A 13,806-nucleotide genomic window follows, 5' to 3' on the forward strand; every position below is an offset into this window, starting at 1 on the left:
GTGATAAATGCGATTATAAACGACCTTTAATGTAATAAATTCATTATTTAAAATACAGTTTATAAATGCGATATACATATTATAACAAAGTACAATGGTGTAACAAATAAGGTAATTATTTTTGTCAATGATATAGATTACTCGACCTATAGCCTTTTTTTTTTTAAGGAGCAAATTTAAGTAGAGATAAATATAAATGAAAAATACGCTGAAATTCATAAAATTGTCCTATTAAAAAATGTAACAAATATATAATACCATTCCTCCATTTTTGAAAAAAACGAGGGTAGATCGAAGTTTGGAATAATCTGGAATTCAATAACAGGTTATACTGTTAACCTTTGAATTCATGACATCCACGTATTCTCTCCCTGCTCGTTGAACTGGAAACATCAGTCAATAACATTCAAAATGTCTTTCGATAGTAATTATAGCGATGATGATTATTGCGCGGGCTACGAATTTTGTTCGCGACGCAGCTCGTTTCCTGGAGTGCTACCTTTTGATCCCTTATCGCTCGAAAACTTGATTTTGTCGATGGTTGATAAATTCGACTTCCGCGTGTTAATGAATAATGAGCGAACTAGGGATGCTATGCTGGTAACCGCGGGGTTCGCTTTAGCTGGGGGCCTGATTGGAAAGATGTACGGGGGACGCATGGGAGCGGCCGTTGGTGGAGCCGTTGGTGGTGCTTGTGGAATTGGTGTCGTCGGTGAGTTACGATTCAGTAATTTATTTATTTCCCAAGTAATATTCATCTGTTAAATTGGTGTTCAAATATCTGGTCGAACTATTGTATGTTTTTTTTTTTCAGGGTGCTTAAGAAAAAGTAGCTTGAGAGCATATTCAGTCAAATTGATTGTAATTTAAGAAAATAATATGTTACTAAATAACATGTACTGAAACCGCAACTTAAATTTAAGGCAATTTCAGTTTTAGCTTTCGGCAAGTTTTACATCATGTTTTCATTTCCAACCCAAAACCGTTATTTGAAAACTGTGGGTAGTCTAAATTCAACTAAACCGTTTGTTGCAGCTATTTCTATGCGGGAAGTATGGAAAGAAGTTCGCCCCAAGTTCGCAGACGTGTTCGACCTTGTCTACGACTACCTGGCTGGTCTGGGGATTAAAGATTACGCAAGCGCCGCCTTATTTCTGGCTAATGCGAACCCGCAAACCACGGTACTAGCCAAAATGATTTTGGAGAGTTCCTCGCAGATATTGGGAAAGCAATTGGTGTCTAATCTAGGTTCCATTACAAGTGCTTGATTTAAGTTATGTTAGTAGTAATTTATTTAAAAACTGGTAGGCTTTGAAATATTTTATATTGTACGTTTTGATAATGGATTTAAATGATTTAATTTAATTAATTAATTTATTACATTTGACTAATAATGACTTAAACTAACATGACTGCAAATTGTTATTCTATAGTGTAGGTATCTGTCTTTATTGGAAGAATTGTGTGTATTTTTGTCATGTAGAACATGTCCTAAAATGATCAAAGATTGAGAATATAAATTTAATAAATAAAGACTATAAATTTTGTGGATTTTTGTCTGCCTACCCCGTTAAGTCCATACAAAAAAAAAAACAATACGACTATACATTTTCGAACGAAGTCTTATTGACAAAAATGACCAACGGTCTTGTTTATTTACGTCAAACTTTTCGCTAGTGTCGTATTTATTTTCGTTTCGTTGCCAAAAAATAGTGAAGCCCTTATAGCGTCATACTCATCATAACTAATGCTACCATTCATAGTTTAGCAAGCGTAAATAAGGTTTTTAAAAAGCACGTTGGACAATTGTGTAAAATTGAAAATGGCGATGGAACTGCAACCGTTTCTCCACGAAGTACGATACGACCAAACCTGGCTGGAACAAATCCTGCTGCAACTGGGTAAGAAATTGCATAATTATGGTTTATGTGCGTAACATAATTAGAAGGGACGTGAGGGTATTGAGGAATTTGCCATGGGTGAAAAGGGTCCCTGAAAGGTCAGACTGGTCTTAACTACGGGTTCTAGACTGGACTGGACAGGTTCTAGATTGTTTCCTGCTTTCATATTTGTTGACGTTCAATGTTTTACAAAAAAGTAACTACTATGTGAACTGAACTCCTAAGATTAGATCTTGGTATGGTCTAATTACCAATCATAGTGTAATGTAACATTTAATAATAGTAATAAACATGTTTTTAGTTGCTAATCATGCTTATCATTTTATCAGCTGCAGACAGATTATCTACTAATTTTAATAAAAGTATTATCTCACTTTTAAAGCTACATTATCATAACACTGCAAAACTGCAACCTTGAATTAATTTTTTACAATTAGTCATTACATACAAATTATGACTGCCAAAATATGATCCTGATAAAAACTGAGGACAGGGCAAATTAATGTTTTTTTTATTTTATTTTTTTATTTAAGCCTTTATTTTTCCTTAAATATTTTTATGACAGGTTCTAACAGTATAATTTTTCTATTTTAAGGACCCCTGTCGGGTATAGGCCTCCTCCATATCTTTCCACCTTTCTTGGTCTTTAGCCTTGATTAGCCAGTTTTCTCCAGCTGTGGCTATAATATCTTTGGACCATCTTGTTGTGGGTTTTCCCCACTTCGGGTTAGTGTTGTTCATAACTATTCCAAATTACAAATAGCTCAAGTAGTTCTCAAGATTGGAAATATGACAGACAGAAGGACAGACAGTTGCACCATAAGTGTTCCTTTTGTACCTTAATGGTACAGAACCCTAAAAACACTCAAAAGAACTCTGGAACAAACTTTTCATAATGTTGTTTGTGCTTTGACATAGACACAGAAATTGATGCCCTTATTGGTATTCAAACCTAGGACCTCCTGCTTCCTAAAACCAACATGCATGCACAATAAAATAGGGTGAGTGAGTCCGCCATCTCAATCATTTACTAAATACTTTGCATTCAATACAACAGGTTAAGAGGAAGAATAGCTTTGCGAAATAACAGTTCTTTTTCTATGAAATTCCATTTTAGGAGAAAACGGTTTCCATTAACTAAATCTTAACAAATCACTTTGATTTTGATGTCTATCGCTTCAGCATGATATAATCTAGGTTTCTAGATTTCGCTTTTTTTTTTTAATTTTGTTAAAAAAAGGAAAACCTATAAACCTAGTATTTCATTGTGTCAATTATTATTATTATTCTCTTTATTTCTCTTTCTTCTTAGGTTATGTTTTTTACAATATGGATATAAAAGTAAAATATAAAAATACATCAAAAAATACTATACAAAACACATATAAACACATTGTAAAAAACTTAACCTAGTGTGCCGCCAGCAGCGGGGCAGGGCCCAAGCTGCTGGTGGTCAGGGCTGCAGAGAGAGGAACCGACGCACTATCCGCGCCGTGTCCAAGATCACCGCCTTCTGCATCTGACCCTTGATCCAACCATCTAGCGAGAGTCTCTCAAGGTGTTGGTCGAGACTCTTCGCTATGAGACCGTTCGCTGAAACGACTATTGGGACAATGATCGTCGAATCAACATCCCACATGGCGGTTATCTCATGAGCCAAGTCTAGGTACTTGCTGGACTTGTCCTTCTCGGCTTTCACGAGATTCTCATCATGGGGGATGGTGATATCGACGAGCACGGCCCGGCGTTGCGATCGATCTATTATGACGATGTCTGGCTTATTGGCTACAATAGTCCTGTCAGTGATAATAGATCGATCCCAATAGAGCGTGGCACGACCATTTTCGAGAACTGGCGCAGGTGAGTACTTGTAGTACGGTACTTCGCGGTCCACAAGGCGGTATAGAAGAGCAAGTTGCTGGTGAATAATTCTGGCTACGAGATTATGTCTGTGTAAGTACTCGTCGTTAGCAAGATGAGAACAACCGGAAATGATATGCCTGAGTGACTCTCCGGGACGGCGGCATGCCCGACAAATGTCGACCGTACCGTCCTTCAGGATATATTTCCGATAGTTGTTCGTCATCATAACTTCGTCCGCAATTGCACAGGCAAAACCCTCGGTTTCTCCGAAGAGGTCCCCGAATCGTAACCAGTTCACCGACGCGAGCAGGTCCACGTCAGGTCCCGTGAGGGCCTTGTAGAACCGCCCGTGTAGCACCTTACTCTCCCATGCCGCCCTGCGATCCGCAGTACTTAGTACCACAGGTTTGCGCCAGTTCTCGTTTGCCAAGGAGAGCGGCGTGAGGTTCCTGTCTACTGCCACCACGTCACGATGCATCCCACAGTCGTTGTTAAGGAAATAATTCCTGAGATTGCACACCTCGCGGTTGTGGAGATCTTTGGCGTTTTCTTTTATTATTATTGTATGTCTTTCCCATCACGGAACAATGGTGTTCCGGACCTTTGGGAGGCGTGCGCGGAGCCGAAGCCAACACGTAGAGGCCCTTTTGACACTTTAATGAAATGTAAGGGGTACACCTAGCGGATATTGCCCTTGCCCGTGTCATGGGACGCACGCAGAGGCAGCACCCGCCAGGGTGTAAGGACTATTTCAGGGTTGATGGGATCTAAAATGAACTGGGCTATTGGGTGAAAGCGATGGACTAAATACTGGGCTAGGGGATAAAAAACCGGACGCCTGCCTAATAAAACGGTATTCAATTTTATTTCCGGCAGACGGTGACTCGCCCCCACAAGGTGGGCCCCCACAAAAAGCGACATCTAGGATGGCTCAAGGGCAACACCGGTGTGAGCGGCTCAGGGGTGTCGAGAGGTGTACGCCGCTTTCTACCCAGTGGCTGCGAGCAGCCACTGTGCCAACTCGCGTCTTATGCAATTTTTCACTTCCACCCCTGAAGCTTATAGCTCTAACGACTCCACTCTGGCCGGCCGGCTAAGGCAAGCCAGAGGCAGAGAATCCTGTCCCACCCACCCTCCTTGCGGCTAACAGAACTCCCCAGGAGCACTCGGGTACGTGAGGTCGCTACTCCCCAACAGCTCGCCACAAGCTGCCCTGCGTTGACTGATTGCACTGGTAAAACCAGCGGGCGATGGGGTCGTCACATCCCTACGCCTATTTATTATTATTATTATTATTAAAGCTTTATTTGTTCTACAGTCAGTTATTTTTATTTTTTTAATTCTTTATCTTTGTTTTGGGGCTGACTGCAGATCCCATCTGCTGGGTGAAAGCCTCCTCACTTTTTCTCCACTCATCCCTGTCTTTGGCTTTTTGGAGCCAGTCTTTTCCTGCGACGGAGTAGATGTCGTCTATCCACTTCTTTTTGGGCCTTCTTCGGAGCCTCCGTCCTGCCGGTCCGGTCCATTTTGTTGTTACTAATGTCCATCTTTTGTCCTTATATCTGGCTACATGACCTGCCCATTGCCATTTTAGATGAAGAGCTTGTTGAAGAGCGTCTGTAAGTTTGGTCTTTTGACGTATTATTTCGCTTCTAATTTTCTGTATTTTCCTTATATTCAATATACTTCTCTCCATAGATCGTTGACAGGTCGTTATAGCTTTACGTACTTTCTTTGTGTATGTCCAAGTTTGGCTTCCGTAAGTTAGACTAGGCAGGATACAGGTGTCCATTACGATTTTCTTATGGGCTATGCTGTATTCACCTTTCAAGATTTCCTTCTGGGACCAAAACTTTTTCCAGGCTGTGTTTATGCGTCTGTCCACTTCTTCCTCGTTGTTAGATGGGCTAAAAGATATGTGTTTTCCCAAGTATATGTATTCATTAACATAATCAATTTCAGTCCCTGCCACATTAATTAGTCTTCTTCGACTGTTGGTCATAGCTTTTGTTTTAGATGTGTTCATGTGCAGTCCTACTTTCTTGCTCTCCTTGTCAAGGGTATTCATCATGTCTTCTAGTTGGGTCGCAGATTCTGCAAAGATTATAATATCATCTGCAAAGCGTAGATGGGTTAGACGTTTATTAAGTATACTGATTCCTTTATTCTTCCACTGTATGTTCTTAAAAACTTGTTCTAGTACTGCTATAAACAGTTTCGGTGAGATTTGATCTCCTTGTCGGACACCTTTGCCTATAGCTATCTCCTCTCCTTTCCTTTCCATTTTCACTCTGCTTACACTTTGGCTATAGATGTTTATTAGGATGTTTATGTACGTTTTATTGATTTCACATGTTTTCAGAGCTCGCCAGATAGAGCTATGTGTAATGCTATCGAAGGCTTTCGAATTGTGTCAATAACATACTAAAAGTCATGGAGAATGGAAAATAGGTATTTATAAGTGGAAAAACCTTTTTAACCATGCTATACTTCCATCTTCAGAGGCCAGCTCGCGCTGCACAGCGCCCCACCCCCACTCTGCTCCGAGCATGAGAGTCGTGCAGCGGACCTAACGCAAGACGCGTTTGGAATGAAATTCCTGTAATACTTAACCAAGTCTAAAAAACGAAGCAGATACTTATAAATCGCTAATTTTACAACATTACGCCAGCTGGTACTGGTATCTATTTGTATGGGTTCTAGCTGGTGTATAACATCAAACTTCTCTTAAAGGGTCTCTGCGCTGTTGGCTTCGGCCCCACGCACGCCTCCCAAAGGTCCGGGACCCCGTGGTCCCGAGATATGGAAAGACATACAAATAATAAAAACTGACTCGTTATTTTCAGGAGATATGTTTGAAATCCGCATCGTTTGGAACAGTGACACGGCAGTTTTAACGGGAGCATTTGCTCTAGCTGGCGGGCTCGTGGGTGGCTATGCGGGGGGCAGGATGGGCGCTGCCCTGGGCGCTGGTATTGGAAGTGCAGCAGGACTTGGGGTTTCAAGTGAGTATATTTACTAACTATACCTTTCTGGAGTCAGTATGTAGTGACAGAGACAGGAGCCAGATGTATGGGTGTCAAAAAGGCTGCAATAACATGTACAATTGTGTCTCTGTTTGGCCCTATGGTTGACTGGTATAGAATGCCATTTGGCATTAAGTCCGCCATTTGTACATTGTTGTATATATTTTGTGCAATAAAGTTTAAATAAATAAAATGTAAATCTAAGCATTCAATGCAAATATGAACATATATTTAAATGACTGCTTGAATTATGTTGTTCTGCTAAACCTCTTCTAGATTTTACCAAAAAGTTACAAAAGAAATCCTTATGGTGCGACTCTGTCCGTCCGTCTGTCTGTCACATTGTCAAATATCTCGAGAAGTACTTAAGCTATCAATTTGAAATTTGGTATAGACATGAACAACGCTAACACAGACATTGGAAGTGTAATTTTTATTTTTATGAGTTATGGAAAATGCTCAATATAAAGAGGGGGCAAAACTTTAAAGTCTAGTTACTAGGTCCAGTTACAAAAAAAAATTTTTTATAATAAAAAAAATAATTAGAAAGGAAAATGTGAAAAAAATGCCATTTCCCCGCGCCCCTCTTATCTTCGAAGTTTCCCAATGAAAAAATATGAAATTTTCACGTAATAATAAAATTATCATAAAGATAGAGATCTTTATATTTTTGTTTTTTTAATGTACAAAAAACATTTTAATTTAATCCAGTTTGCGGGTGTTTATTATACTTGAAATTCCTATGAGATTACACATAAAACACCTTCTTTCAAATAAAACAAAAATTGTTGATATTGGTTCACATGATAAAGAATTATCCCTGAAATCAAAATGTGTCTGAAGGTTGTCTGGAAGAGATCGCTTTATAGCGATATGTCCGCCTGTTGTTACCTACTCATTTAAGTCCTGTCTTTGTTTGTAATATGAACTTTTCTCTAGTAAGATTTTTATTATTATTATTGAAATCGGTTCACATGATAAAGAATTATCCCTGAAAAACCAACATACATACAGATCGCGCAAATTAGTTAGTCAATTTGCCCATAGACGGCGCTGTACACAATTATGCTTGCTTAGTATACTTCTAGTCAAAAGTCTTTCGTGATTTGATTATAGTTACATGAGGAAATTGAAAGTTTGTACGGAACCCTCGGTGCGTGAGGTAAACGAACTCGCACTTTTTTTTTTTTAATTTATTTAGGATCACCAACAGACAATACATCAGAGAAAAAATAATCTGTAGCTTACATAACATTAAGGGTAGATGTTTGTCCAATTATAGGTAACCACAGCTTATTCCAGTAGCTTAGGATAAACAATATCCCCCTTATTAATAAACGTGTACTAAAGTTACGATGCCGCTGATCATCGTTTGTCCCTTTCCATCATACCGATACGTCGGAAAGGGACAAACGATGATTAGCGGTATCGTAACTTTAGTACACGTTTATGAATAAGGGGGTATAAGTACAGTAAGACATTTAGACTTAAGCTATTAATAAATAAAATTTAACAAATTTAAAAAGAATACTTAGCGGGAAATTATGTTAATTGAATTAATTAATCTGCATTTTGCGACAGAAAGTGACAAAGTAACATATCATTAAAAACGAAGATACGAAGGAGATGAAAATATTGACCGGTTTTTTTATTAAAAGTAAGGTTGGCCAAGATATAGATAAAACTAGCTAGGCAAGGGTATAATTTAAAGCAAATGTTTACACTCCATGTGTATTCACTGCTATAGGGACCGTGCGCGTTGGAGGGTCTGCCATCTTGTGGCCTGAATCGGAACCATAAACATGTACATTTACATGTCACGTGTTTTCTTGTGCATAGTAGGTTCTGCCATCTTGTGGGCTATATCGGAACAATAAACACATTTACGCCTCGCGTCAATAATCTGACGGCTCCTGTGCTGCCTCCTACAGTTCATACACGCCCCCTATAATAGTGTTTTCTATATCGATATCTATAACTAAACCAAATACAGACTATTATTTCAGAATAATGACATCACCGTTTTTTTTCTTCAGCCTATGTATCCCTCCGAGAAATCTGGGCCTCAGTGAAACACCAGCTCAAGGAGATCCTCTTCATCATATTCAACTACCTGCGGCGATTGGACCCAGTGGACTACTACCACGCCTTCGAGCTAGTCCTAGCCTGTACAGCTAGTCGGAGAGAACTGGTGCTCACCATATTGGACTTCATCGCTTCCAAGTTGGGGAAGGAAGTGCTGTCCAGCATTACTGCAGCGTAGGACTTTACTTGGAGAAAGTGGAGGTTGTGAAGTGCTAATGTTGAAGAAAATTTTAGCTTTGTGTTTAACAGTTGCACTGTATGACGCCTGTTCATACTCGTAGTATATGGATAGGGCAAGAGTTGCAACATTCCACTCTATTATTATTTTGTAAGGTGCAATGCGGTAAGTTCGGAAGTGGGGCAATTTGGGAAATGGAAAATATGAACTTAACTAGAAGCAAGATGCCTTGGTAAGCGTTGCAGTAGCAAGTGTTGCTTAAATATGAACTGCTTCTGGTTTTATAGACATTTGCCATTTTCAAAATAACCCCGCTTTCGATGTTACCTAATGCACCTTACTGGTTATTGCTATCCTAATAGGTTTTGTAGTGTTATTTCCGGGGACACGGACAGGGACTTTTCTGTAATGACAACATTGGTTTATAAAACCAACATATCAAAAATATAATAATAAAAAAATCTTAAATAATAGGCGGGTCCACACAGCGAGCGAGCGAGCACGTTTGTTCGAGGCAATGTTCTCGCACACAAACCAGTCAGTGTAGACGTGCCTCGCCTGAGCCGCCTCGGCCGAGGCACGTCTACACTGACCGGTTTGTGCGCGAGAACATTGCCGTATGCTCGCTCTGTGTGGCCCCGCCTTATGGTATTATTTACCATCCCTACACAATTCAACGTGACGTAATGTTACTCTGCAAATCAAAATAAATGAAACCAGTCTTATGATTAGATAATGAAAGGTAACTTGGCTAAAAACTACTTTTTATGTTCGATAAGTTTTTTTTAATTTAGATGATGGTTTTCTTTTTAATTAAAACTATATAATGTGTAAATATATTTTACGTATTAATTATTGATATTGTAAATATTTTTGTTTCGTAAATTTTGTTGAAAATACAAAATATTAAATTTAATAAAATTTGTAAAATTTACTATTTATATAAATAATTTGAAAGTGCCTTTGAAATCGTAAATGTATACCTATATATGATCTTTAAAAAACGTCCGCTGCATGGGAGGACAATCAGATACCTAAGCATAAAATATATCGTAATATTTTCATACCAGGTACAAGTAGGATACTTATTTCAGACCATTTTAAAAATTGAATTTTTTTAATGCGCTTTTCTGCACTATCAAACTCATACTAATGCACACAGCCATTTAATTGTTTGACAATAGCAATACTTGTCCAAAAAAAAAATTGCTCGCCAATATTTCATAGACCGAAACAAAATTTGTGGTAAAACTAAAAAAAATGCTTTTTTTAGCAGTTAAAGCTCAGAATCAGTATTTAATTTTGTTTCCTTTGACTCGGCCATAACTTGACTGCTCAATATCCGTTCAATGTCGGGACAAAATTACCCACTTTGAGCAGATTAGATAAGTGCACCCATGCACATTACACAGTGGTTGTTTTGGCTTAGAATGTGATCTAATATTTGCTCAACATACATTTAGTTACAAATAAGCGTTAGGTTAGCGTCCACCGAAGATGAGCGAGGCAAAGCGGTGCGTAAAAAAAACACCAATTAACCTTTTCGACGCCGTGTCAAATAAAAGCTGTCACCCGGACGCCACGTCACCAAAGTGTCGAAACTGAAATTGAACCATATGCATATGCACGTAGGTCTATGTTGCTCTGTGGTCTGTGACGGATGAATCCGTCTTCGGCGATGGACCTACGGTGCGGATATATCCGCCATTGGCGTCAAAAAGGTTAAGGTCCGAAGGAAAAGACCGACATATAATATGTTTGGTTTGGAAAACCGTTATAGGTCAAGAATTCTCGTATTTGGTTACGTACTTCGCTTAGACACTGACAGAAGGAAGAGCTGCGCTCATTCTGCTGCACTTCTGTAAGTGAAGTATGTGTACAAAGTTACAACAAACGCAAGAGTAAGAAGCGACCAAAGAGCTTGTAGACGATCTTACCTGATAGACGGTCTTCACCACGTTGTACTTGGGTATAAACGCAGATAGAAACACGAACCAAAAGGATCGTTAACTCGCGCCGCGCCGCTATCTCGCTCATTTCTTGTCGATGGTCGCTCTTAGCGTTGTGGTTGTTTATTTTGTTTTAGTTTAAGGTTTTAATTGTGATTATTAATACACTTGTTTGGGTAAATGGTTTTATAATTTCTCCGCCATTGTGAAGTTATTGTGTAACCTAAAATGTTCGAGTTCAGGGTGCAACCACGCATAACAGTTGTAGATATGTTACATTCGAAAATACATTTTTTTTTTAATACTACGTCGGTGGCAATCAAGCATACGGCCCGCCTGATGGTAAGCAGTCTCCGTAGCCTATGTACGCCTGCAACTCCAGATGAGTTACATGGACGTTGCCGACCCTAACCCCCCCCCCCCCCCCCCCTCGTTGAGCTTTACATAGTCTAACTAAGCTAAGCGATACATAGTCTAACTAAGCGATGTAGGTAGCCCAGACGGTGCAAGTGTTGTTTTAAATGTCAAACTTCTACATTTTTTTTATGCCACGACGGTGGCAAGCAAGCATACGGCCTGCCTGATGGTAAGCAGTCACCGTTGCCTATGGACGCCTGCAACTCCAGAGGTGTTACATGCGCGTTGCCGACCCTTTAAAAATCTGTACACTCCTTTTTTGAAGAACCTTATACTGTAGACCCTCGGGAAAACCTTGGCAGGTAGCTAGCTCATTCCACAACCGGAGATTCCATTAAAGGACATTATTGAATTATTACACAAATTGACTAAGTATATATAGAAAAAACCTATGTCTCGGGAACAAATATCTCATTCACACAAGAATAAATGCCATTACCAGGATTAGAATCCGGGACCATCGGCTTCATAGGCACGGTCACTACCTGGTGGTCATCAATTATGACTGAGGTGTGTGTAGTAGTGTAAGATATAGATATACATAAGTTGACGATGTACATTGAGTTAGTTACAATACAGACGCTCGCGAGTAAGCACTTGTGTTTGATTTCACCTCTCAGCCCCATACATGCCACATGGCGACCGTGACCTCGAGCGCGGGCTCCGCCGGGCCGCACGATGTTAGTGTCAGCGTTTTCGCCGCCTCAGTGTTAGCGTGATTATTACAATATGGACTGCGTAGGCGACAGTACTGCAAACTATTAATACGATTACGGACAATTTTCGTGTAGAAAAAATACAGTAACTCAGGCGTGATGGGGCAAGGATACAGCAAACAGGAGGAGAAAGAGGTTGTGATCACCCAGAATGCGGTTGGATCGAATGATGCGACGGGCACGAGCGAGCATCACACAAAGGTCAATAACATCCTTATAAGCGTTCTTTTCGTCGTACTCGCCCTCATCGGTTGCTGCGTCCTGTACAAGTTTTTCAAGAAGGCACAGCAAAAATACATACACAAAGAAGTCAGGAGAGAAGTTTGGGCACGATTGCAAGCTAGGCTGTCCATGAGGAAGTCAGTTCCGGCCAAGGACGACGAGGAGGAAGGCGCATAAGCGGTGGATGAAAGCGCGGCGTTCTACGTATAGTGTGTGTGTGAAGTGAAAAGTGTCGGGAGTGAAAAGCGTCGGAAATGTTAAGGGTATGAATTTAGAATTACAGACTATATATAATAAGTTAGAAAATATACGCATACACCTACGAAAATTAGGCGAGGCTAGAAGGCAACTAAAACAAGGTCAGGAAAAAATTGACAATGCACAGTTGATATATGAGGACTACCGATCTTTAATCACTTCTGTTAATTTAGATGATCTGTCTGAGTCCGAGGAGTGTTATATTTTAGAATTATTATGTGAAAAAATAGATAAAGCTTATAGTAAAATTTTACAATATAAAGTCTTAGAGTGTGTAACCGAAAAACCAATTAAAATGGAGAAAAAATTCGAAATAAAGGAAGCGAACAGCTTAATACCTATTTTGGACGGCAAGGAGGAGACCGTGGAAAAAATGATCTCCGGTATTGAAATGCTAGACAGTATATTGAACGAAAGTTGCGAGAAAAAAATACTAATTTCATTTGTCCTTAAAACAAGAATTAATAAAATTGCGCAACTAAAACTTAAATCGAGTTATGAAACTGTTGTCGATTTAGTGACTGATCTACAAAAATATTTGTTGCCGAAGAAATCCGCAGTCTCTTTACTTGAACAATTAAATAACATAACACAGCGCGATATGTCTATTACTCAATATGGTGATAAGATCGAGGAGTTGTTCATTGGCCTAACGATAGCGCAAGCCGACGGGAAGCCCGAGGCGCGCGATGTCCTTAGACCAATCAACGAGTCCTTAGCTATAAAGAAATTCACGGACGGTTTGAGGAACCGCCGTCTTAGTACCATTTTAGCAGCCCGAGAATACACAGAATTAAAAGAAGCTGTCAGAGCTGCCCAAGACGAGGAGCTGGCGCGACCCCAGCCCGAGCCAGTAGTCATGAACATGAACTACGGCTACAGAAGAGGTTTCCAGCAGCCACAGCGCTACGGCTGGCGTGGGCGCGGGCCCACCAGCTACCAACCCAATCGAGCCAGAGCCTACCACAGCCCATGGATACCACGCTATCCCACTAATAGAGGTACTGTACCTAGTAATAATTTTCACAGGGGCCGTGGACAACGTACGAATTTTAGGGGACATCCCAGTACTCGCAGGAGTCGTGGACACCGCGGAAACGTGTATACATATACACACGAGCCGCAGACCCCTCATAGTTCGACAAGTGACGAGACAGACAGAGTTCAGTTTTTTCGAGCATAAAGTTTTAA

At 40.0% G+C, this 13,806-nt stretch overlaps 3 protein-coding genes across 3 annotated transcripts in view; 2 read left to right on the forward strand and 1 right to left on the reverse strand.

Annotated features, from left to right (window-relative positions):
* The window catches only part of LOC133531428 (uncharacterized), a 357,292-nt gene that overhangs the window by 189,113 nt on the left and 154,373 nt on the right, over positions 1-13,806 (reverse strand). The window lies entirely within an intron of this gene.
* On the forward strand, positions 333-1,549 carry LOC133531018 (uncharacterized). The gene is made up of 2 exons (XM_061869095.1): positions 333-712; positions 1,036-1,549. Exons 1-2 carry the CDS (start codon positions 412-414, stop codon positions 1,266-1,268), a joined length of 534 nt encoding a protein of 177 aa, XP_061725079.1. The 5' UTR covers positions 333-411; the 3' UTR covers positions 1,269-1,549.
* LOC133531026 (uncharacterized) lies at positions 1,672-11,183 on the forward strand. The gene is made up of 3 exons (XM_061869104.1): positions 1,672-1,901; positions 6,611-6,769; positions 8,827-11,183. Exons 1-3 carry the CDS (start codon positions 1,823-1,825, stop codon positions 9,051-9,053), a joined length of 465 nt encoding a protein of 154 aa, XP_061725088.1. The 5' UTR covers positions 1,672-1,822; the 3' UTR covers positions 9,054-11,183.

This window comes from Cydia pomonella, chromosome 2 (assembly GCF_033807575.1).
Source record: "Cydia pomonella isolate Wapato2018A chromosome 2, ilCydPomo1, whole genome shotgun sequence".
NCBI classification, from domain to species: Eukaryota; Metazoa; Arthropoda; class Insecta; order Lepidoptera; family Tortricidae; genus Cydia; species Cydia pomonella.